Source organism: Lepidochelys kempii, chromosome 1 (genome assembly GCF_965140285.1).
Source record: "Lepidochelys kempii isolate rLepKem1 chromosome 1, rLepKem1.hap1, whole genome shotgun sequence".
NCBI classification, from domain to species: Eukaryota; Metazoa; Chordata; order Testudines; family Cheloniidae; genus Lepidochelys; species Lepidochelys kempii.
This window is the reverse complement of record NC_136380.1, coordinates 169,579,007-169,604,945: the sequence shown is the minus strand read 5'-3', so window position 1 is coordinate 169,604,945 and position 25,939 is coordinate 169,579,007. Positions and strand designations below refer to the sequence as shown.

Below are 25,939 nucleotides of genomic sequence, written 5' to 3'. Positions count from 1 at the left end.
ATGGAAGGAACAGTACTTTGCCACTTCAATGAATCATTGCATTCCAGCTAGTCGATGCTTTTCTGTGTCTCTTCCTGGTAGCCATTCCTTGGATTGACTTGGGGCTTGAATGAGCCCCCTGCATTAGTCTCAGCTGGAATCAGACACAAGAATCATGCTACCTGATTTATAATGGGTAGATCCCTTCAAAAGTCTGGTTCTCTGCACTCACCAGTTGAGGGAAGGCTACACAATTGGACCTTGAGCTCTGCGTGGAGGGAGTAACAGTAGTTACTGAATAGGTTTTAGGCTATGTCTACACTACATACCACTCTGGGTGGTGTGTAGTATACATACACACAGAGCCCCCCAGCACAGGCATAAATAGGCGCGTGGCCAGTGAGGCATGGCTTGGGTGAGTAAAGCCACACCTGAAGGGTGTGAGTATGTATGTGAGTACATACCCTATATGCTCTCTACTCACCCAAGCAGTTCCTCCTGATCTACACTGCTCTTTTTAGCACTGTAGTGTCCCACTGCCTTCCTGATGCTGGAGCCTTCCCCCTGCAAGAGGAGACTCCCCCAGCAGGAAAAGGCTCTGGCAGTGGGGCGGTAGTGGGGAAAAGCTCTGCCATAGGAAAGACTCTGGCAGTGGGGAAAGGCTGCCAGCTCCCCATTACTGGAGTCCTACACCACCACAGGGAAAGACTCTAGCAGCAGGGAAAGGCTGCCAGCACCCTGTTGCAGAAGCTCTTCACTGCCTCAGGGAAAGGCTCCGGCAGTAGGGAGCTGCTGAAGCTTTTCCTGTGGTCTGCCCCCCTGCCAGAGCCTTTCACTGACATGTGTAACTATCCACTGCAGTGTAGACACAACCTGCTTTTCACTTTTCTGTGTAGCTCCACGTACACTAGGGTGTGTAGTGTAGATGTGGCCTTATAAGAACTCTGAGTCACTGAGGCATGCCTGTGGATGAGATCAATATTCCCAATAAGCTCCAATAAGGACTGGATTTTTGTTTCTGTGATACCACTTATTTTCCTTTAAGGCTCTCTTCAGCTTCTGTTAACATTCTGCTGAGATGGGATCTTGTACACGATAATATTGACTTCCCTATGATTGACTTTCCTGCCACCATGTGTCTGTGTGCAGCATGAATCCCAACGATTCTAGAAACTGTATCACTCTTGTGTTCGTAACCCAGGCCAGCTTGGTGTGGCGCTCTGTCCCCCTCTGGTGGCACCTAGCCCAGCTAGCGATTGATGAGTGTGCTACAGCCTTGGCTAAGAGCCCTGTGGCTTTTAGTTAATGCAACAGAGGCTTATGCATTTAGCTACAGAGGCCCCAGGTTCGATCCTCCTAATGACCAGAGTCTGTCAGTCTTACGTGTTCTTTTCAGCTTTCTCTCTATAAGGAGTTGTGATCACAAAAATTGCCCAGGAGAGTTAAAGTGGTGTAAAGCCAATATGAAAATTACCATGATCATGGAAAAGACCCTGGGAACCTCTGGTCAGATCAAATGGCAATTTTTAACTTTAGGGGGGAGACAAAACTGCCATCCGTATGAAAGATGGAGGAATTATCCATGGGATGGTAAAATGGGAATGTGAAGATAAGCCTCCTTTAGGGACTTACTTAGATGTTTGTCAGGTGGAGCCCCTCTCAGTTTGTTCCCAGTTCTCTGAGGCTATAAATACAATGGGGAGCAGTTTGTATGGCTTCAATATGTAGTAGATGATGTATGGCTTCATTCTTGTCCTGGCATTTCCATGCTTTCGAGATTGGGAATGGGACAAAGCTGTTCCTGTGATTCTTGCACCGCTCCATAGAATACACCCCCTGGAGAATGAGTTGGATTGTATGACAAAGGGGCACTTGGCTTAGTGGTCCAAGGTGTCCCTTCTGGTTCTATGTCTTACGTTCCTAAATCTCATGCTTCAGGGCTTCGGACAGTCACCTTTGGGGGGGAGGAAGGAAACCTTTCCCCTCAAAATGTTATGGGATTTTTTGGTTTCCTTCATCAGATGCAGGTGATGTCTGTAGAGGGGACACCAGATGGAATGGGCCGGTGCTCAGGCAATACAGAGAATTATCTTTCTTAGATGCTTGGCAGGTGGGTTTTGCTCACATGCTCAGTGTCTAACTGGTTGCCATATGTGGGGTTGGGAAGGAATATTCACTAAAAGCAGATTGGCAGTGCCCTTTGTTTGTTTTGCCAATCTCTTCCTTATGGGTTGCTTACTAGGATCATCTGAATACAGCTCATGAAATCAATCCCCTTCCATTGCAGGGGCCTTAGGCATTGGTGCTCCTGAGTCCTTCCTATTCTCTGCATGTCGCACACCATAGTTTAGTCTCCTCTGGGCCGCAATACTTCAGTCTAATCCAGGTTACTGGGCTCGATGCAGGGGTGACTGTTGGTCACCTCTGATATACAGAAGGTCAGACCAGTTGATCTGGTAGTCTCTTCTGGCCTTAAACTCTATGACCTCATTTTGACCAAAGCTTTAGGTGGACATTTGCTCCCAAATTGTACACTAATCAGGTGGTCTAACTCTGGATTGGGCTGGCTGGGAATCATACAGGAACTCAGGTATGATCTTCCATCTGGCGCACTGTCCTTCTGCATTGCTCTCCTCATGGAGATGGGGAATGGGGCCAGTCCTGCTTGAGGGAGGGGGATGAGATAACGCTGCCTGGCCTGGCCTGGGTTGAGTGGGAGACTGCCCTTTGCCCACAGAGCTAGCCAAGTTCCCCAATGAGACACTTGATAAGGCTAATTAACCTCTTACTCCACCTTTTCATGTTCTCAGTATATATATCTTCTCACTATATGTTCCATTCTGTGCATCCGATGAAGTGGGCTGTAGCCCACGAAAGCTTATGCTCAAATAAATTTGTTAGTCTCTAAGGTGCCACAAGTCCTCTTGTTCTTTTTGTGCATACAGACTAACATGGCTGCTACTCCTGAGACTTGACAGAAATGCCTATGACTGATTTAGCATGAAGTCTAAAGTGCTAATTCAGCAGAACATTTAAGTACATGTTTAACTTTAAACACGTGGGGGAATCCATTCCTATTCAGTAAAGCACTTAAGTATGTGCTTAAGTGCTTTGCTGAATCAGGGCTTAAATCAACTAACCCTTTAATAATAATATGTAACATTCATATAGTACTTTTCTTCGTAGATCTGCAGAGGTGGTATCTTTAGGTCTAGGCGGAAGCACACTGGTGGAGTAGTGGCAAGAAATTTGTCCTGCTAGTGTCTCAGCTTTACTTTTTCGATGGATGAACGGAGGTCTACAGAACTCTCAATCTGCCTCCTTTGACAAGCACTAAAATAAAGTTCATGATCTCGACCAAGCAACATCAGACAGCTTCCCAGCTTCTTGTAGTTTTGTGTTTGCTTTGCTGTCAGCTGAGGGCAGAAGTTAAAGAAGAATTACCTAATTTCCAGATGTAAAGAAAAATATAGGGAGGTAGGGGAAGTAACACAAGTCGTAGGCCAAGATAAAAGATCAAATGATCTGAGAAAAACTGTCTGAAGAAAATGTGTTTTCTAGATTATTTTCTCTCGCATAAGGACTTTCAAAGAACGTGGTATGTTTACTTGTTGAGAGAAAACTGGAATTTACCTTTAGAGGACCTGCGGTGTTTGCTCCAATCACATTCTAGAAAGTGAATATGTCTTTGTAAATGTTGTAAAAGTTATGGAATGACTGAAGGCAAAGATGGCCCAGTCACCACTTGTGTGGGAAAAAGGGATCTCAGCAATAACTTCATGGGGGTTTAGAGAAGAGCTCATTGTAAGGATTGGAGACTTGGTTTTCAATGGATTCTCCTTCTATTGTAGCCTAGAGACCGTATCTTGGGTTGATGTAAATAAACCTAGTTCAATTGACTTTAGTTGAGCTAGGCCATATTACACCAGCTGAGTATCTGGCCCCATATTTTACCTTAATAGCGAAGCATTGTCCTTACCAACCCTCCTAAGCCGCGGTTTTCTTTCATCTCTGTAGGTTTTAGTTAATCCTTCCTAGTTATTATTCGCATTGTGTAGGGCCCAAAGGACCCCCTCATTCACTATGATTGAAAATAATATTTTTGAGTCATGGGCAGCATAACAATAATAATTAAAATTTACATAGTGACTTTCATTCTCAGACAATGTTTAAATATTGACTATTTAATTCTCACAACAGATATATTAGGCAGGTAACTATTATTCATCTATTAATTGACACAAATACCTTATATTATCACCTTCCTGAATCTGAGTTTCCCAAATCCTTCTATGGATTATTGCCACTGTACCAGTTATATGTGAATATTTTAATAGATAACTGTAGTTTTCTGATTTTCCTTTATTAAAATATTATAGTTAATATTAATAATCTTTCTTTTGGATTATATCTAATACAAAGGTATTGAACATTTAATTTCTCTGTGCCTCAGTTCCCCATTTGTAAAATAAAATAATAATAATAATACTTTATTTCTTTTACCCTTGTATGTACATTGCAAAGTCTTAAAGGCATGGGCAGTTTTACAATGTGGATGTACATCATAGTGGGGCCCTGATCTTGGTTGAGGCCTTTAGGCATTACTGCAACACAAATACAGGCATTGATAAATAAAAATAACACAATAATAGTGACCACTTGCTGTCATTAAAGACTCCAGTCAATCTTTTCTCAAGATTTGTTGTGCAGACCCGGATTTCCAGGGCAAATTCCTATTTGGATAAATACATTCCATCTACTTTAATTCCATGTACAGTTTCAAGGGATTAAGGCATTTTTCTTTGCTTCCTGTCCCAAACTGTCATGTACTGTTACTCTGTGCTCTTAAATACCCATCCTGTTTCATTCCCTGGTTGAATACATTTCAGTGGTGGTTGAAAGATTCCTGTGTATCTAGTTAGTAAAGCTTTCAGGGATCCTTTAGAATGAAAGCTTCTATAGAAATGTAAAATGCTATTAATTATTATTATTCTAATACATGACCACTAGCCCTTATGAACTATCCCAATCCATAAAAATATTGCTGTGGTTTAACAAAAGGTCTTGGAAATATTAGCCTTAAATTGGAAAGATGTATTTTTAAAATAGAACACTGTTACTATCGACTTACTTGATTTATGAAGCATTATCGTCTTTGTATTGTGGCATCATTGAGAACCTGGCCTCCAGATTTGCTAAAATTGCTAAACATTCCCTATTACGCTTTCAAACTAATCAACATTAAAAGAGTAAATCCTTTAATTTTTCATTAATAAAAGTTTATATTACCACTAATAATCTATTCATTGGAGTATGTTATTTAAGTAATGATAGTCTAGTACATTTAACTTCCTATGGCTTTGCCTTGACCTTTTAACTCCTCTAACTGATCATTACCTAACTGTAAAATCCCCCAAATAGGTCATTAATGCTTAAATAGATTTCTCTTGAAATTGCTAGAATATACTCTGGGAGCAGAATGGTCTCTACAGAGATACCTGTTTGTGAGTTGCTTACTCTGTATGAAGATGAAGCACTGATCCAACTGATAAGACCTTTAATAAGTGCTACTCAGCCAGAAGTTCTGAATTCAACTAAATTTAACTCTGTGCCTATTTAAGATGGTGAAACTCTTCTTTCTTGTTATGCAGCAACTGTTTCTTTGCCATGTTGCTTAAATTTAATAAACCCTCCAAACTTTCTTTCATCTGCTTGTATTGAACATGTACCTCAGTTTGCTTTAAGAAGGCTGTTTCTATTTAAACTCTTCTCAAATACTCTGAAAGTACTCAATTGTATATAGTGTGACAAAGTTCCTCCTCTAACTTGGTGGGTCTTGCACTTATTGGCGGATTTGCTTGCCTCAGAGATTCACGGCAGCCCTCAGTTTGGCCGTTTTCGTGAACCCACAGCCCAGGCCAACTCCTCCTGTGTCTGACCAGGAGTTGGGAGGAACCCAGGCCCGCCCTCTACTCTGGGTTCCAGCCCAGGACCCTGTGGAATGCAGCTGTCTAGAGTGCCTCCTGGAACAGCTGTGTGACAGCTACAACTCCGTGGGCTACTTCCCCATGGCCTCCTCCCAACACCTTCTTTATCCTCACCACAGGACCTTCCTCCTGGTGTCTGATAATGCTTGTACTCCTCAGTCCTCCAACAGTACACATTCTCACTCTTAGCTCCTAGTGCCTCTTGCTCCGAGCTCCTCACACACACGCCACAAACTGAAGTGAGGTCCTTTTTAAACTCAAGTGCCCTGATTAGCCAGCCTTAATTGATTCTAGCAGCTTCGTGATTGGCTGCAGGTGTTCTAATCTGCCTGCCTGTCTTAATTGTTTCCAGAAAGTTCCTGATTGTTCTGGAACCTTCCCTGTTGCCTTACCCAGGGAAAAGGGACCTACTCAACCTGGGGCTAATATATCTGCCTTCTATCACTCTCCTAAAGCCATCTGGCCTGACCCTGTCACAATAGCTACATCATCATCTACTTCGATAGGGCTTGATGTATACTCCTTAAGTGACAAAATTCCAGCTGACTTGCAGGAATGGAACAGTCTTATGCTTCATTCTGCGATCAGCCAGGGCAAGGGATATTGTAAATCAGTTATGAGACATTGAATCATCCTCTGATATGGCCCAAAAGTTTTTTGAGAAAATTAATGTACAAAGTGTGCACCCCAAGGCTCTCTCTTACTGGGGTCCCATCAAACAAAAGGATGTTTATTTCTGTGAGATGCTAAAATGAATTTCTAAGACTGTCCTCCTGAATACATGAGCTACTTATGTAATCTAGACACCTAATCCACCAGGACCATCTTTACAACATGATACCATCAGTGATGTGCAATCTCAAAGCTGTGACTTAAACTGTGGGTCTCTTGACCAGTGATTTCTCACTAATTACCAGAAATGCCTCTTCCCATAAGAGATGTGCTTTATTACTGTGGATAAATTGGAGAGAGTCCAGTGAAGGGCAACAAAAATGATTAGGCGTCTAGAACACATGACTTATGAGGAGAGGCTGAGGGAGCTGGGATTGTTTAGTCTGCAGAAGAGAAGAATGAGGGGGGATTTGATAGCTGCTTTCAACTACCTGAAAGGGGGTTCCAAAGAGGATGGATCTAGACTGTTCTCAATGGTAGCAGATGACAGAACGAGGAGTAATGGTCTCAAGTTGCAGTGAGGGAGGTTTAGATTGGATATTAGGAAAAACTTTTTCACTATGAGGGTGGTGAAACACTGGAATGCGTTACCTAGGGAGGTGGTAGAATCTCCTTCCTTAGAGGTTTTTAAGGTCAGGCTTGACAAAGCCCTGGCTGGGATGATTTAACTGGGAATTGGTCCTGCTTCGAGCAGGGGGTTGGACTAGATGACCTTCTGGGGTCCCTTCCAACCCTGATATTCTATGATTCTATGATTACTTGTTCTGACTAATGTCACTATGAGAGAGATCTTTATGATGAGGGAAGATTTATGATCTATGAGACATTCATATTTCCCTTTTCTGTTCAGGAAACTGTAAGAGGTTAAATGTACAAAGTAGCATGAGGTCATTAAATAAAAATAGAACTGCAAAACTGCTCTCTGAGATGTATTTTTGTATGCAGGTACATTGTTACAGAGCAGAAAATCCAGAAACGAGGGAAGGAAAAGTACTCACTTCATTCGTACCTTCCTCTCCCAAGGGTAATTATTTTGGCATAAAAAGCGTCATCAGGTGTGATCAGCTGTAAAAAGGCATGGGTTACTAATGTGGCATTGCTATGGGAGAGGAGGGACTTCATGCAGAGAATATGATGCTTGCTCTGTTATGCAGGCTGACCACTGGCTGAGACTGGTATATTGGCAGACATGACATCATCCTAACAGATGGTCATGAGTAGGGGAAGCCAAAATATTATAATCAGGACTTCTACTGTCAAGTATATTTTAGGCTCTATCTATGAACAGCTGCCTGTCCCTTGTGAGCAGCCATATTAATGGCTAATGTGACACACCCTTATTACTCCAGCAGAGAGCTGGATTAATTTTAAAAATCAGATAATTTTGGATTAAAGTGCAAAGCACCAAAAGGAATAATAAAATCTCCATTCTTTGTTGAAGGCACTATGAAACTCACTATAACCAAGTTCTGCGGGATAGTCCAATTGCTTCTGAATAGATTAAGAAGTTTGAGTTCTTTACACAATGCTCGGTTTGGCCAAAGACCATGTAACAGCCCTTTTAAACACATTCTGTTGAGAATAAAGGGTTTTTATGCCTTCAGGTGGACTTTTCAGGGGGGTAAAACTGCCCATAGTGGAAGGGACAAATGCTACTCCAAAATACTAGCAAAGATAGTTATTCAGGCCTGGATTCAACAAGGTATTTAAGCTTGCAAATACCTGTAAGCATGTGAGTACTCCCACTGAAGTCTATGAGATCATTCATGTGCTTAACACTACACTAGCACTAAAAACCTTACTGAATCAGGGCCTCAACACCTCAAGTGCTCCTCATTTGGGACCTAATTCAAAGCCCAGTAATGTCATGGGAGTCTTTCTAGTGACTTCTGTAGGCTTTGGTTCAGGTCCTCAGAGAACCATCTTTCTTTTTAATTTGTAATACATTGAATGCCCATGAAAGTTTCCAGCTGAGGGCTATGTGCTAGTTTTTAAACAAACACATTCTGAGCCTTAACAATCATGATTAACCTGGAGTTTATATGCATAAAAAAGGCTGTTTCCACAGCTTTGTGAATTCTGGTCACCATAACTTCTTGACATGTTACATCATTTTTCCTCTTCTACCTTTTACATAAGTTGTGGAGCATACAAATAAGGAAGGAAGCCATACAAAGCCCATACAACAGCTGTAAATGTTACACAATAGTAAGTTAAAATATAAAAATCCATGTTGGTGTTTTTGTTCCAACAACCCTCTAATGAAGGACACTCACTAACAATGCCTGAAAAATGATTCTGAAAGAGAAGAGAAGAGGACAGAATTGCATATACCCCTATTTGTGTGTGCAGTTCTTAAACAGGATGGTAAATCCAACTCTGATCTCCCTTTCAATCTATGGAGCCCAATCACATTTAAATAACCAAGATGACTCATTCCCCTATCTTCCCTGTTGACAGCAATGTTTACAGTCCCTCTGCATGCATCTTCCTTTATGTTGACTATTAACTTGTGAGAACAAATGTCCAATTAAAATAACTACTGATCTTCATACAGTTTAATCAGAAATCAAACTGCAGGAAAAAAAAAAATCTATGGAGCCTTAATAACCTTGGGTTTTTTCCCTCCAAAACTATTTCAGGATTTTGCTGAATCTGTATTTACTTTCAAAATTAAAGTATTATCTAGTGACCTAAAAATCTGTATACAGTATTTAAATCCATATAAAAAGATATGTCTATAATTTATAGTGAAATCTACATACAAAAACATTCTGTATGCTTAGATTACAGGCTATAAACCAGGCTTAATCTTCTTAAAAGTAGGCACTTAAAATAGCCTGCATTTTGGTCAAAAGTAGTTACATCAGTCAAATTTTGGCTATTGAATGACTAATAAAATTCTTGTTTGCAGTATACCTATCAGATCCTAAATACTGCTATGCTGAACACATCTCTGGTATTCCTATTTGGAATGGAAGTTAATAAGTAGCTTCCGTCTTTCTTGTTCTTCCTTATCCACACCACTTCAAGGAAAGATATGATACAGGTTTGTAGACAACAGTTGGAATTTTCCTCCCAGAATAGACCCCAGCTGCTGTATCTCATGCTCTGAAGAGGAAACTTATTAACCATTTTTATCATACATTCCTTTAATTGGAAAAATAATATTCCAGTTCACTTTAACAAGTTGCTAAAGAAAGTCAGCAGAATTGTGGATGATGCTAAACACTGTTGGCTAGGCTGTAAGTCCTAGTAGCTGTTTCTTCTATTGTGCTTCAGTTTATTTGTAAATTACAGTGATCTGGGATGGACTATACTTTTCTTCATCCTTTAGAAGTCATCCTGAGCCTCAGCAACTGTCCCCTGTTACACTACCCCAGGCAGTATATGTGGATGTAGGCCCCATTCTATTTGCTCCTGAGCCAACAATATCTGTCCATAATGTGCTGGCTGATTCAACAGGCACTTTATATCTCTTTAAAGCCAGTTAATTATTTCCCTGAATATCCAGGGTAAGGAGGAGGTGGCGGATACTGTATTGAAGTCTGTGGAGTTGGAGTGTAAGGTGGAGGTAGGTCTGCTGGGTATTCCATCTCATATTCATAACTATAAGGTGGAGGAGCCACTGAAAGTGAAAGAGAAGAAGAATTAGTTTGAAAAGTATAATTTAACCAAATCAATATGATTTAGGTGGGGAAGGTTTCCAGTAGCAAAGAGCTCTACACATTGTGGGACAAAGCCTGAGGTCTTCTCTTAAGTGTTTCTCAAGACTTTAGCTGAATAAGACAGAATGAAAACTGAGTAAGAACTTTAGGCTTATATGTGATAATGCTATCTAACAGGGAATATATGGTAAGAGATTTGCTGGCTGGAAGTTTTTGAAAATTCTATTAAAATTGTTCACAATTTTGTCCCTTCCAACCATCTCTATCTGCTGTTAATCCTACAGAACAGGGTCTAACCCAGCAAGTATAAATCTGAAGCTCTTATTATTATTTATATCATGACAGCATCCAAAAATCCCAACTGGTGTCAAGGCCCCATTGTGCTATGCAAATACACAGAAAGACACAGTCTATGCCCTAGTGCAGTGGTTTTCAAACTGTGGGTTGCAACCCAGTACTGGGTCGTGGAATGTAAGGCACTGGGTCGTGACGGTTCTGGTAAGCACCGCCGATCAGGCCGTTAAAAGTCCTGTAGGTGGTGATGCCTGGCTAAGGCATGCTAGTCCCTACTGTTCTGACACTGCGCTGTGCCCCGGAAGAGGCCAGCAGCAGGTCTGGCTCCTAGGCAGGGGGGCCACAGGGCTCTGCACACTGTCCCTGCCCCGAGCACCAGCTCTACACTCCCATTGGAGGGTTCCCAGCCAATTGGAGCTCGGGGTGGTGGTGCCTGTGGGCGAGAGCCATGTGGAGCCACTTGTGCACCTTCACCTAGGAGCCGGACTTGCTGCTGGCCACTTCCAGGGCGCAGCGCAGTCCACGGTGCCAGGACAGGCAGGAAGCCTACCTTAGCACCCCTGCTGCACCACTGCCCAGGAGCCATCCAAGGTAAGCCCGTGCCCCAATCCCCTGCCTCAGGCCTGACCCCCTTCCACACCGCAACACCCTGCCCCAGCCCAGAGCTCCCTCCTATACCCTGAACCCCTCAATTCCAGTCCCACCCCGCAGCTCTCACCCCCGCACCCCAACCCTTTGCCCCAGCCCTGAGCCCCCTCAAGCCCCTTCCTGCAGGGAAAACTCAGATCCTAGTGTAAAGGAGAGATAATGGCACTTCCCCAAAATCTACTCAGAGCTGAGGTTGAGGCAGAAGAAAAAATTTCCATAGCTTGCCACCTATATCAAAGATAGCTCCTAGCTAGGGTGGGAGAAATAGTTTCTCAGAGCCTGCTCCATCCTCCAAAAACTGCTTCTTCTGAAGTACAGAGCCTCCCGCTGAAAGGATGTTCATACCAGAGATAGGAAAAATGGAGAGCTAAAATGCCTCCTGCTGGAGATGAATGGATAAGGATGAAACACAGCGAGAAGAGATGTCTAGAGATGTCCATTTTGTTTTTGCATACTAACTTTGCTCTTCATGATTGAGAATCCTAGTGAGTCCTATAGTGCTCTTTATTACTCAACTCTCTATGTCATGCAAAGCAATGTTGCTATAATGAGGGTGATTATAGCTAAGTTTCGTGCAGCTGGCAAGTATGGGAGTGAGGGGGAAGATAGATACATTGAGTACAGGAGACTGCAATACGGACACATGTGCAAATACTAACTCCGTAGTGAAATGAGGAGATTGTCAGGCAAACATAGTATTGTCTGGAGTGGCATTATCTTTGCTGCTGAACCCCAGTATGGTACGGAATCCCATTTTTAAGGCAAGGGGGAATTCCTGTAGTGCAGCACGACTGATTTTACTGTTTGTAAAATGTGTAACACAAAACCCTTATCAGGGCAATTTCAATAAAGTTGCTAAAATTAGAGCATAAAATAGGCCACAAGCCCAGGTCATACAACTGATAAAAAATACAACGGATATTTGTTTTAGGCTGTAAGCTGTTTGGTGCAGAGATTGCCTCTTAGCATGTGAATACAAACACTGAATAATATTTTATAAGCCCCGATTCATTTTCACAGACAGCTCCTAGCATTAAGGACCTAATCCTGCCAAGTGTTAAGAGCCCTCTCCTCCCACCCCTGGAATTTGCAGGAGGCACATAAGATGTTCCAGGAATGGGCTCTTCAGTGTACTTTATGTGATTCTACTGTTTCCATGCCACAAGATTTTACTTACAGAACCTGGCCAATCTCCTACTTATACCTCCGTTTTTTTTGTTTGTTTTAAAAAGACCTGTCCTTAAAAAATTATTCACCAAAGCAATTTCCCTAATTTGGTATATGGAAAACCAACTGCATGGTACTGTCACATCCTCCTGAGACAATATAACAAGATCTCTCTCTTTCTCTTTATGTCATGGCTTCTTGTGCTGTTTTTCAGCCTTATTGTATCGCAGGTATTCATTTCTGATATTGGAACATACCCCCATAAATGGGGTTGGTGGTTATCAAATGCCCTGGCTTCACTTTGACATGAAACCAACATGATAGACAACTGATTGCCTTGCATGCCCTGCCACCATGATTATTCCTTATGCGACACAGAGCCATTAAGAAAGGGCTGGATGGCAGAAAACCAGACTATATTTAGTTTAGTAGTATTTGTATTTTCCATAGCAAACCATCACAGTATTTTAGGGATTGACTATGTAGCTTGTAACTTGGAAATGAAGTATATAGTTTAATATTAATGTTCATGTGTTTGAAATTAAATGTATTATTCTTTACTAAGCGTATTCAGAAGCATTCTACATGCTTCAGAGAAGCAAGAGGAGACACAATTTCAGCTCCAAGGAGCTCACAAGAAAAGGTCTGGGGAATGACCTTTGTGGGGAGGGTAGCTCAGCAAAACCTTCAGAGGGAGATGTGGCTCAGCAAAATCTGCCCCCTGATATGAGCTGGGTGGAACTATGCAAGATGATCCACATCGAGATCTCCTCTTCCAAAACCCCTTGCAGTTGTGAATCTGGCCAATCTGCAATATGTTGGGTTTCCAGAAGCTTGAGATGCAGATACTATTAAATTATTTAGATAAACACTTCCTTTGCATCGTATAGACCGTCCCCAAGCACTGAAACCACACCTACCCAACTCTTGAACATTTGATGGAATGGCAGGGTGCACTTTACACTGCTCTGGAGTAGTTTTTGAAGTATCTTAGGGTACGTCTACACTGCAATTGGACTCCCATGGCTGGCCCATCTCAACTGACTCAGGCTCATGGGGCTGTTTAATTGTAGTGTAGACATTTGGGCTCAGGCTGGAGCCTGGGCCATGGGATCTTGAGAGGTGGAAGGGTATAACAGCTCAGGCTGCAGGCAATTAAACAGCCCTGCGAGCCTGAGTCCATTGACATGGACCAGTTTTAATTGCAGCGTAGACATGCCCTCAGTTATTGGGAACAGCTATCCTTTGTTGACATCTTTATGGCTTTATTTTACTTACTATAAACCAAGAGTGGATGTAACCTCCCCATTTAATGGCTGCACTTAACTAAACTCTTCTTATTGTAGTCAGGAGAGGCACTGACCTGCGACCCCGACACCCCTAATCCTGGCCTGGACGGGAGGCCTGAAGATGGGGAGGGAGGTGTTGGAGAGTGAGCCTGGCCCACACTCAACCTGTAGTGGGAGATCTTGTCCTGGGGGGGATGGGCTTGGCTCCCTGTTCTGGGTGTTGCAATGGGGTGGCCAGGGTTTCAGCACCACTCAGGTTTGCGGCATTAGTGGGGTGGGGGAGTGTGTGTGTCATGATTTCTGTGTGTAAAATTGACTCCATGAACCCCCACTAAAATCGTCACTGCTATGAAATCATAATGATTAAAGAATACAGATCTATTATGAACATGTCCTATGGAATTCTTTGGCAATCTTATGAAGGAGTAACTTAGCACCCTCACCTGGATAGGTGCTGATGGTGTTGATGTGTGTAGTTCTGATGACCCCTACTCGAGCCCCACGGTTGTTCTTCATGCACATGCAGATACAGATGGTGACACCGGCAATCACTCCCATTATAAATACGATACCAAATACAATCCCTGCTATTGCTGTGCCTCTGAAATGTAAGAGGAAATATGCAGTGAGTTTCAGTCAAAGGCAGTTTAAAAAAAGAAATCCTTTCCTCTTCAGTGTTCCTCATTTTAAACAAAAATGCGTATTGCAAATACCACATAAATCAACCCATCACAGCATCTAAACAAACATGAAGATCCCAGACACACACACAAAATGAGACAGTTCATTCAAAGTTACCTAGAACATTGAGCCAGGTCATTCTTTCGATTTACTATATGTTAAATTGTCTCATTCCAGGGCATACATAAATGACTTTTTAATATTGTGCAGGACAAGTTCTCCTCCTCCTCATTATGCAGTTTTCCCCCTAGAAGGTATCACTATTCTTTTTTCTTTAGAAAAAGGTAAAGTTTCCCATAGTACTTCTAAGGGCATCCCAAGATGCTTGCATGGTATGTTTCCATTTGTATTGTTCTTGTCTTTGCTATATTTTGGGTCATGAAGTTTTTTTAGTATGCAGAATTGTGTACCTATCCAACTCTTGGCCCACAGATTTAGGAGAACCTTCTCTATTGTGAACAATAAGAAGCAAATTCAATTTGGTCATTCTTTCCCACATCTTCTGGTGCATCCAGCATGTATACTTGCACAATGATTAAAAACAGTTATAGGGGCTCAATTTACTCCAGTTACCTTTTCCCCAAAGTGATTAATCAGACTGTAGTTCCAAACCATTTGGAAGAAGGAAGCCCTGTTGCACTTACACTTTGGGTCAAATTTTTTCTTTTAGATATACATAAAGAGCTCCTGATATTGAGGACCAAAATTAGCCCTTATGATACACCCTAGGCTCGGTCAGTGCATCCGATGAAGTGAGCTGTAGCTCACGAAAGCTTATGCTCAAATAAATTGGTTAGTCTCTAAGGTGCCACAAGTACTTTTCTTTTTGCGAATACAGACTAACACGGCTGTTACTCTGAAATCTGTGCAGTCAGTGAAGCATGCACAGTGTGTGAGATAGTATTGATAGTCGTGACTTTTATAAAGAGAAAACATGGTTTACTGAATATTTGTATTCTGTGCATCATTTTACTTTCAAAGCAGGATTCTAGATAGCAACCTTGTAGATACTGTTACGTATGTTTTATGTCTTCTAATTTGATACTTTGTTCAATAACAAATAAGCTACAATAGGATATCTTGCAATGTAGAGAATAAAGAAAGCATTGCGAAAACCTGAAAGTTATAAATAAAACAGGGTTTATAATGTGTTGGTTTTCATATACAAGTGTCAGCCCTGGAATGCATTTTAAAACAGTGAGTGCCCAGCCGCTTCAGTGGAAGTCAATGGTAACTGCAAGAGCCTAACACTTCTGAAAATCAGACCATTTATTCAGGTGTCTAAATATGGGTCCAGGGGCCTCTCTAGATCCACAAAAGGGACTTAGGCTCAGTGTTTTGTGCCCAAGGGAATCATCAGCCCCGAGTGAGGCATCCAGGCTCTTTATACAGTGAAGGGGGAGACTCAGGTGCCTAAGAATGGGATTCACAGAGGCCATCACACTGAAGAGCCTAGGCTAGCCAGAAGGAAATGCTTATGCCCTCAAAGGGAGTTAGATGTCTGACTCCCCTCAGGAATAACAGATGTGAACCCTCTCCTGATGGTAAGCACCTAAGCCAGCCCTTTCTCAGAAAAAACAGTGGTGGCACCTCCTTATAGCCCAGCATTTAGAGCAGGGGTGGGCAAACTTTTTGGCCCGAGGGCCACATTGGAGTTGCGAAACTGTATGGGGGGCTGGGGATGGAGGGCTGTGCCTCCACAAACAACCTGGCCCCTGCCCCCATCTGCCCCCCCCCACTTCCCGCCCCCTGACTGCCCCCTCAGAATCCCTGACCCATCCAACCCCCCCCCCCCCGCTCCTTGTCCCCAGACTGCCCCCTCCCAGGATCCCACCCCCTATTCAACCCCCCCGCTCCCTGTCCCCTGACTGCCTGGACCGCTCTCCACACCCCTGCCCCCTGACAGGTCCCCTGGGACCCAGGGCCGGCTCCAGCTTTTTTGCCGCCCCAAGTGGCAAAGAAAAAAAAAAAAGAAGCAGGACCCGCCGCCGAAGAGGGAGAGAGGGAGTGAAGGACCTGCTGCCAAAGAGGGAGAGAGGGAGTGAAGGACCCGCCGCCAAAGACGTGGACGTGCCACCCCTTCCTATTGGCCACCCCAGGCACCTGCTTCCTTCGCTGGTGCCTGGAGCCAGCCCTGCCGGGATCCCATCCCCTATCCAAACCCCCCGTTCCCTGTCCGCCGTCTGCCCCATCCAACTGCTCCCTGTTCCCCGTCCCCTGACCGCCCCACCCCAGAACCTCTGCCCCGTCCAACCACCCCCTGTCCCCAACTGCCCCCTGGGGCCCTCCTGCCCCTTATCCAACCCCCACACCATGCAGCTCAGAGCAGCAGGAGCCTGCAGCCCTGCTGCCTGGCCAGAGCCAGCTGTGCTAGCCACGCGGTGGCATTCCTGTGCGGAAGGGGGGACAGCGGGGGAGGAGGTGGGGGCTAGCTTCCCCAGCCGGGAGCTTAAGGGTCAGGTAGGATGGTCCCGCAGGCCGGATGTGGCCCACGGGCTGTAGTTTGCCCACCTCTGGTTGAGAGTTCTTGCTCAGGATGTGGGAGACCCAGATTCAAGTCCCCACTCTGCCTGCTTGAAAGCAGGCCTCCCACATTGCAGGTGTGCCATAGCTAGCAGACAATGGGCTATTCTGGGGTGGGTCTCTCTCAGTCTCTCCTGTTGAAGCTATTATACGTTTTTTATGCAATTTGTATTGTTGTTAGAGCAGAGACTAGAACCATGGTCTCCCAGGACAGTGCCCTAACCCCCGGGCTACAGAGTCACTCTCACGAGCCCAATGCATATGTGAAGTATTTGATAAAACACTAAAATAAGGGCACTCACCTGGGATGCGGGAGACCCTGGGTTCAATTACCTGTTCTGAATTACTCAGAATGGGGATTTAAACCTCAGTCTCATGCTCTAACAACTGGACTATTGGGCATAATGGGCACAGAGGCAACTCCTCCTTTTCTGTAGGGGGCCCAATCCTGTAGACAGCCCCCAGGAACTTGTGTCAGAGCAGGCCCTGCAGCTGAGATAGGCAGGGAATTGCCTAGTTTGAGAATCCTGCCAGGGCTTAGGTGCTAAGCAGCTCAGTGGTGTCAGGAATTAGATGGCTGTGGGCATGCCCACCAACAGAAATGTAGAGGTCTTTACTGGTGGAAACAGACTCCTAAGGACTTCGTGCACCTACAGGGTTATGCAACAGCTGTGCAGGGGTTCTGAGGGTTTACATGTTTGATTTAGGTGTCTAAAAGTGCTTAAATCCTTTTATTGGTGAACCCTAAGGGTTAGACCAACAGGCTTTAAGTGTTCCATACTTAGAACCAAGCCTAGAAATGTGAGACATGGGAAGCCCCTTATTTGTAACATAACAGAACATTGCAGCATTAGACTATGTGACTGAGATCTTCCAGTTGTCAAGTTCATCCAGTTCTCTCTGGGACCAGGTTAGCCACTTTTGGAACAACGGGCACATTAAAAAAAACATTTAAAATTCTGAAAAGACTTTAGTGAGATATTCTTTCATTTCCAAAGAGTCTTCTTATGACACTACCAAAAAATAAGACAAAACAAAAACCAAAGGCATAATGAAAGCTCCATTTATTATAAACCATCTCAGTACTGTGAATGCTTCCATTAAATGGATGAATCATTGTGACCTTTCCCTAGAGTGCAATATCAGAAAATCATACAGAAAGTTGTTGTGCTTAAACTATCTCCTTAGTGGAAGAAACAGAATCTGAAACCAAACATCCCTGGACTGCTGGCTATAATTTTAGTGTTTTATTTTTCCTTTGTACACATAAAGTAGGTCTCCCACATTAACTGTTCGACAGTAAAGTTCCAAATATGCAAATCTGCTCTGCCACACTCATTCACTCAAGCTCTGAGATTAAAACAATTCACTATTTTTCCATTAGTACAGCCTACAATCTGAGGGGAATCCAAACCACAGTTAAAAGAATAAAGGCCAACCCTACCCTCCAACCCCACTTTCCCTCCCTCTCAAACAGCCAATCTCAAAACCAAACAGCTCCATCCACTTCTCTGGAAACAGTGACTGACCTAAAAATGCAACAATATAAATACAGTGGGGCCAGATTCTGCACTCCTTATGCCAAGTTAATACTTTACAACATGAGTAGACTTGAAATCAATGGGACTATTCATGGAGTAAGGTACTACTCAATGTAAATGAGGCAAAATATGTCCAAATACCTGGATGAGGAGCAAATACTATTAGTGCTCAAATACTACACTGGTACTTAGGCCTTGTCTACATGTAAAAGTTTGCCAGTATAGCTATGCCAGGAAAACCCTCTTAATGTAGATACAGTTATACTTGGAAGAAAAAAAAAGAAGAAGAAAAAGTGCTTTTGCAAACACAGGTTACACTGGTTCAGGGAGAAAGCTAAGCTATACCAAAAAGTACTTCGCTAGTACTACTAAGACTTTTACCAGTCATCAGTCATCAAAAAGCTATGTCATCAAAAACCTGAAAGAACAACATAGCCCTGCCAGCTAAATTTTTAAGCTGAGACCCAGCCTTAGATACTAAGGTAATGAGTCACAAAAAATTGCCTTAGATAGCTAAGCATTTTTGTTTCTATTTATGAAGTCAGATTTTGCATTAAAGTGGTGTTTAGAGACTAGCTTTTAGACAGTTTGCTAGTGACAACATGAGACATGGAGAAAGAGCTGCCTACCCTCAAATGGCTTCTCTGTTCAAGTAGGGGCTGATGTAAAGCCCGCTGGATCAGACCCAAGGGTCATGCATTTTACATTGATTTGTAAAAAAAGAAGATTAAGAGGATTTTGAAGAGAGTGTTACAGCATTAAAGTGCTATCTGCTAATCAGCTGAACAGTAAGAACATGCTATTAAGAGGTGCTGGGCACCCACAGCTCCCACTGACTTCAGCTGGAGCTCTGAGCGCTCTGCACTTCTGAAAATCAAGCTCCAAAAGGCTAAAACTCTCAGAATCAAGTCCTGACATGACTAGAGTGTTGGAATGACTGTTCTGTGGATATGATGTGAAAATAAATACTTGTTCACTTTGTGGATAACCTTTGGTATGGCTAGAATGTATGAAGCGAAATCATAAATATACTTATTTACCCTTCTGACATGGCCAAATCTTTTTCAATGCTATTTTCATGTTCCTGTTCAATTAAATACCCTATAAAGAAATTTATCTCCTTTTATATTATAAAATGCATGCTCTTTCTCTCTCTTTCACTCAGTACCTAAGAGGATAGAGATAATATTTTTCATGCTATCACCACTGCAAGTTTCTTCAAGGGGGAGTGTCTTTAGAGAAAAAGGACAGTCAAGGAAAGGAAGACCTAGAAACTGCACAGCAGAATCACATAGCAACTAGGAAGGGTTGAAGGAAAGAGAAAACTTTGAAGTACAACAGTTTAAAGGAAAGCTTATGCAAGGTCCTTCATAGAAAAGATGTGCCTGGAGGAAAAAAAATATAGCTATAGAAATAGCGACAGAAAAAAAAGAGTATAAAGAAATGTAAAGGGGGAGAAGAAAAGATTTTGTTTGTAAAAAAATGAAATTCCAAGGGACATCCTCAGGGTAACAATAAAATATTCAAAAGACAAGTTTCCTTCCCCATCACTAACACCACATTTCTATTTTACCAGTCAACATTTCTGCTGGTGCCAGGCCCACAGAATCTCTTCAGATCTTCTGCTGGGCTGCACAGGGAGGCTGCCAGTAAACGGTGATCCAAGAAGCCTCTGAATCTCACATTCACCACATAGGAGGTCTCTCAAACCACCCGACATAGGCTGTCACAGAGGGTGGTGATGGGTGGATGAGAGGGAGAATGGCCACAGAACTGGCTACTATGTGAATGCAATGGCCTTAATGCCCTGCACAAATGGCAGAGGGGCAGCAGCTACTACTCCAACTCACTGGTGCGCAAACGGGGGGAAGGGCACAAGAGGCTCTCGGGGGAGGGGCATGAAGAAACTGGGACCCGCCGGCAAATTAACAGGAGTGGGATTAAAAAAAATAGTCCTCCCACCTTGCAAACAACATGAATGTTCCAGCCAGCAGCGACCACGCTCTGGCTGCCCAATGCTGAAGACAGCGCCACCACCACCAACAGCATTGTCCCACATTACTACCGCACTGTTACTGGCGGCGGCGCTGCCTTCATTGCTGGGCAGCTGGAGAGCAGCAGCTGCTGGCCAGGGTTCTGCCACCCTCATGTCTGCGCTGGTGCTGGCCTTCAGAACCGGGCGGCTGGACAGAGGGTGCACCAAATTCTCAGAATGGTAAGGGGAGCACGACTGGAAAAGTTTGGGCACCACTGCTCTAACTCATGGGCTAGAGTAGTGACTACTGAGGACAGGACAGTGACTGTATTACAGACCCACATCCTAATCCTATACCGATGGGGGTAGATTTCACCTACTTGACTTCCTTCCCCTGCAAAACTTGATAATTTGGGATTTATGCAAATGAAGTGAATTTCAACCTTGATTAATGAAACAAATACTATAGTTCCAGTGACATCTACTTTGCACTGTGGCATGTGTGCCTCTGAAGCATAAAATGCACATGATCCATAGCTTAGATTGGCTTCCGAGTAATTGTGCCTGTTGAACACCCCTCCCTACCTTAACATACGAAACAATGTAGAGGTTTTCCTGAAATTTAAAGAGCTTATCTACAAAGAGTTTTTCTACCTATATGCAGCAGGGACTTAGCCAGACTGGCTTCAGCTATCTGCTGCCTCACTTTCTGCCTCTTGGACTCCCCAATGACTCAATATAGGATTTCATGCATCAAACACCCCACCCCCACAATAGGGGCAGGTGGAAGGGAGGTGGAGTGGTGGGTCTGGTTTATTGATGCAAAGTTCAAAAGAAAATACAAGGAATTCCACCCAGTCTTCCCAGCTGTCCCACAGCCCTTAGTGCACAATTCTGAGTCCTGTCCCTGCTGAGACTTTGCTCCAGAAGGCTTGCTCCTGGCACTCTAACCTTCCTAGCCAGCTGCTGCTCTCTGCAGAATTGCACTTACCAGTCTCTCTACCTGAGAGCTAAGAAAGGGCTTTCAATGTTGAGCAGCTCATTCAGCCATCTTAGCTCCTTTAAATCTTTCCCTGACCTCAGGCTGCCCTTATATTTCCCAGCAGGCCTGCTTCTGCCTCACATGCTCTCGTCCAGTGCCACCTGGACTTATTCCCTTCACCTGTGGAGGTGGGCTGAGCCCACTACTCTTAAAGGGTCAGGTCAGTATGTGACACACATGGTTATATCAGTTTAGAACACAACATATAGTTAAAGTAGTACAAGCCTCTAGTATGGACAAAGTTATACCAGCATAAAACTCCTTCTATTGGGGTAGTTTACTCTGGGAAATTTACAGAAATCCAGCTTAACAGGGTGCAAGAAATACTGTTCTTAAAAGACATAAGACGGCCTTATCCTCATTGTATTTTACTATGTTTCAGTACAGTAAGGGGTACTCTTTTCACAATCCTCACTTTATGCATCTGATCTATGAAGTCTCAATTTTCTGTACTTTTTTAGTTCTCCAGTTAATTTGTTGCCAGTTGTTGGTACGAGTGGTTTTCTGGCTTTGAATTTTTGTAAATACTGTACATCAATAATGGTACATGTAACACAAATTTTGTAATAGTACTAATATATCTTTTAAAGGATTTTCCCTAGTGTGTTCAAAAATGAAGCTACAGGATTAAAAAAAGTAATTCTCTGAGATACTATTATAAAAAATAATATTCTGAGCCTCTGTTCCAGCATATGGTATGTTTGAAAAATGAACTCTTTGGACCTTTAATTAGGTCTGATTTTGCTGTGTTTATACTGGCAGAACTTCCACTGAATTTAGTGGGACTAACATGCATGTAAGGTGTGCAGGCTCATGTACACTTTTTCCTCACACACAGAAGGCAGATTCATGTCTTCTGGACTGTGGGTGTTGAAAGTGCACCCCCACCCTCCATCCTAGCAGGGGAAGCTATACCTGAAGGGGATTTACCTCCCCATGGAAGGCAGACTTCTCTACTATTACTCTCCTGCAGGGATTTTCCCAGGGAGGGAAGATTTAATTTATGGCTGGGACACTATAGGAGTTCCATTGGCAAAGCTTACATTAGACTGATTGATTCAGTACATCCTCTGGCTTCCCAAGGCTTGTTGCTTTTGGGCAGACTTTCCACCACAACGTGACCATAACCCTGGAACACCTTAATAGAAGCCTGTGTAACCTGGGCTGCATATAGTCAGAAAACTGCCAAACCTAGTACTCAGTGAAATTCTTTCGCTAGCTAGTACCCACTGTTTAATGAAATAAGTGGCATAGAGAATAGTAACTGAAGTAGGACTGGTTTTGCCTTTAAGGCCTTATTCTGCAGTCTTTACTTAGGCAAAACTCCTACTCACTTCCTTATTTTTATATTTTAAAACATAATTTGTATATATAGGAGTCTCTTTTCCCCACTGGAACTGGGTAAAAACAGTACACAGGATATATCCCCTGTATAAGAGAGTTCCCCATTCAGCACAGAACTGGTAGAATGGTACTATGTCCACCCAACCCCAGGTGGGCATTGGACAGCACATTCTGGCTATTCTTCTTGGCTGTCCATGGCTACTAAGGGACTATAGAGCGTATAAGGATAAATGAGAGTACCCCTGAGGCCGCTCTAATTTACTCCAAGTGTCTGGCAATCCCCCTTGTGGCTCTGAGAATAGAGGGAATGCAAAAATGGCTTAAAGTCACTTTTGCCCCTTCTTCATTTCTGTGCCCAGTACAGAATCAGAGCAACTCAGAATTAGGGCTAGCGCCCAGTCCAGCTGGTACTCTATACATGGAATTCCTTTTTTAAACTAAAATTCCCAAAGCAAGCACCTGAAGGTAATATTATTTTTCAACAAGCAATTACTAATTTAAAGATCTGCACGCTAATCAATCTTTAGTACACCAACAGCTACTTTAGAATTTCAACTGTTACTTCATTAATTCTGTTTTACTGAGATCAGATCGTGTATCTAAATATGTTGCTGATGTTTGATTCCATCCAAATTGATTTTTTCCCTCTTTGATACTCACAAGGAGAGTTACTTTTTTTTAACAGTTCAGCCCACAAAGTGCCTTGAGAAGTATAAGCACTGTGAAAAAGCAAAAGTACAGCCCTTTGGGCATACACTGCAAACCCTAACCTTCATTCCCCCTTCTCTGCTGGCAGCTCAAGACACACATAACACTACATGGGATTAAGAAGAATATCTTTTGTCTTTTAATATTTTCGATGCATGAACAGTAAGTTACAGCCTACAAGTTTGTTACAAAGTTGCACGTCCAGTGAAGTATAGCCAGGGCATATTTAAAGGACCTGAAAGGAAATCACATACACTGCAACATAAAAGGATACATAATTACAGTCTGTTCTGGTTTCAGTGTAATCCTTGGATGGACTTTTCAGACAAGTTATCTTTCCAGAAACATGTGAACACAGTGTGCTTACTTCCTTTATGCACATCCGCACACTCCTCTTCCTGGCACATAGCCTGAGTAGTTTGTCTGGGCAGTGGAGAACTCCGCTGGGGGTTATAAGAATGGAATGCTACAGAGTGGCAACAGAGTGCTCCAAATAAGCTACACTGGAGAAGTCTGTAAGATACAGGTGCCCACCCCACATAGGGAGAAAGGGCCAAATGATTTGTATAGTTGTGGATCCTCTAGCCTATTCCAAAGTCCTCTCACCTGACAACAGCGAGCCCCCGGGATGCTTGAAACACACCATGAAGGGGATGTGTGCTCCCTCCCTTCCCCATGCACTGAACAATAGAGAAGCATCTCAGTTCCTCTACAACTCTGCCCTCTGCCCCCACAGAGGATGATGCAGAATGTCCCGCTCAGTGCATTCAGGACACACACGAAAAGGTCTTTATGTCGATTTTATTTCTTGTAACAAAACAGGAAATGAATTTAGTGCTTGTGAAAACTGCTGAAGTGACCTTGGAACTGAAGTCATCTGTCAGTAGAACAAGAGAGTGTCAGCAGCGCATGCATGCCTCCAGCTTCCCAACATCATGCCTCAGCTATGGGATCACCTCCAGGGTACAAAGGTCATTGTTGTTTGAAAACCACATCCATTTAGTCTTGGACTTTCTGTCCTGACTGCCCACCAAGGACAACTCTGGTGCAGAAATGCACCTGACATCCCTAAATCATTTCACATAGGATAACATTATTATCAGTTTGTATTACAGTATAGGTGTTCCAGTCAAGGATGAGGGTGTCAGTGAGCAAGTCCCAAGAAGAAGGTCCCTGTCCTGAAGAGCTCATCAGTGGGTTTATGACAAAACATGAAAGTCAGATAAAGCAGATAAGGAGGAGGGAAGAAATTGGGCGGGGGGGACGATGACGACAACAGAACAGTAAAATTAGCATGTTTTTCATAATAGGAAATGATTTCAGGCTATAACTTGATAATGGCTAAGCAACTACATTTTGATCAGTCTTGAATTTTAAAAGTGAACAGATTCAAATCATGGCATTGAAACCCTGAGACAATCAGTCCAATAGTAGAGAAATTAAATGCTTTTATTGCCATTTGAAAAACTGTCAATACATTTAACTTAAAACAAAAGTGACACAGAAAAATGCTATTAACACTGCAATATCAGAAATGATAGCTTTTCTACTTTTTATCTTAAAGAATTTTGATCAGGACAGTGCCCCAGGCTTCCAATTACTGACTTTGCCCTCCTACCTGTTTGAGCTAGGTACTACAAAGGTATTTGAATCCCAGCCTCTCAGTTTAGTTTGATGTGGCTTTTCTCTCTCTATTTTCTAATCAGTTGCTTTACTCCCCTCCCCCTACTCCTCTTGTTGCAATCTCATGAAATTAGAGTTTTTCAGGGGCTGAGTGGAAAGGAAATAGAATCTGTAATGGTATTTCCACTTTTTGAAATGTTCCACATTGCTGTGCTTGCTCAAAGGCCTTACCCAGACACTGTATCTATAGCTGGGAGGGTTACAGTGTCGCACATTTAAATGATTATCACTACAAAAGGTTTTCTCCCCCCTCCTCCCTGCTCTCCTGCTGGTAATAGCTCATCTTAAGTGATCACTCTCCTTACAGTGTGTATGGTAACACCCATTGTTTCATGTTCTCTGTGTATATAAATATCCCCACTGTATTTTCCACTGAATGCATCCGATGAAGTGAGCTGTAGCTCACGAAAGCTTATGCTCAAATAAATTAGTTAGTCTCTAAGGTGCCACTAGTACTCCTTTTCTTTTTGCAAATACAGACTAACACGGCTGCTACTCTGAAACCTGACATTTAAATTATGTTCTTTTTGTTGCTTTTGGTCCCTGGTATTCCTGGTCTCAGACTACTGTTAAAAAGCACCTTCTGAGTCAGAAGCCAAGAAAGGAGACGGGAGCACAACAAAAACGGAGCAACATCTCTAACAGCCCAGGAAGAGAGCTGAGCTCCTTCCAAACCCCCAGCCATAGAAAAGTGGGGAGAACAGATTGCTACCACTCTACAGAACTCTAGTAATAACC

The 25,939-nt window shown here is 43.1% G+C and overlaps 1 protein-coding gene across 4 annotated transcripts in view; it reads right to left on the bottom strand.

Annotated features, from left to right (window-relative positions):
- The window catches only part of CYYR1 (cysteine and tyrosine rich 1), a 105,269-nt gene that overhangs the window by 22,177 nt on the left and 57,153 nt on the right, over positions 1–25,939 (bottom strand). For 3 of the 4 annotated variants that reach the window (XM_073363052.2, XM_073363069.2, XM_073363059.2), the window contains exon 3: positions 14,148–14,305. In XM_073363052.2, the coding sequence (XP_073219153.1) occupies positions 14,148–14,305 (158 nt within the window). Of the gene's footprint in view, positions 1–9,395; positions 10,267–14,147; positions 14,306–25,939 lie in introns of those variants that run through there. The other variant, XM_073363042.2, reaches the window with a different exon arrangement.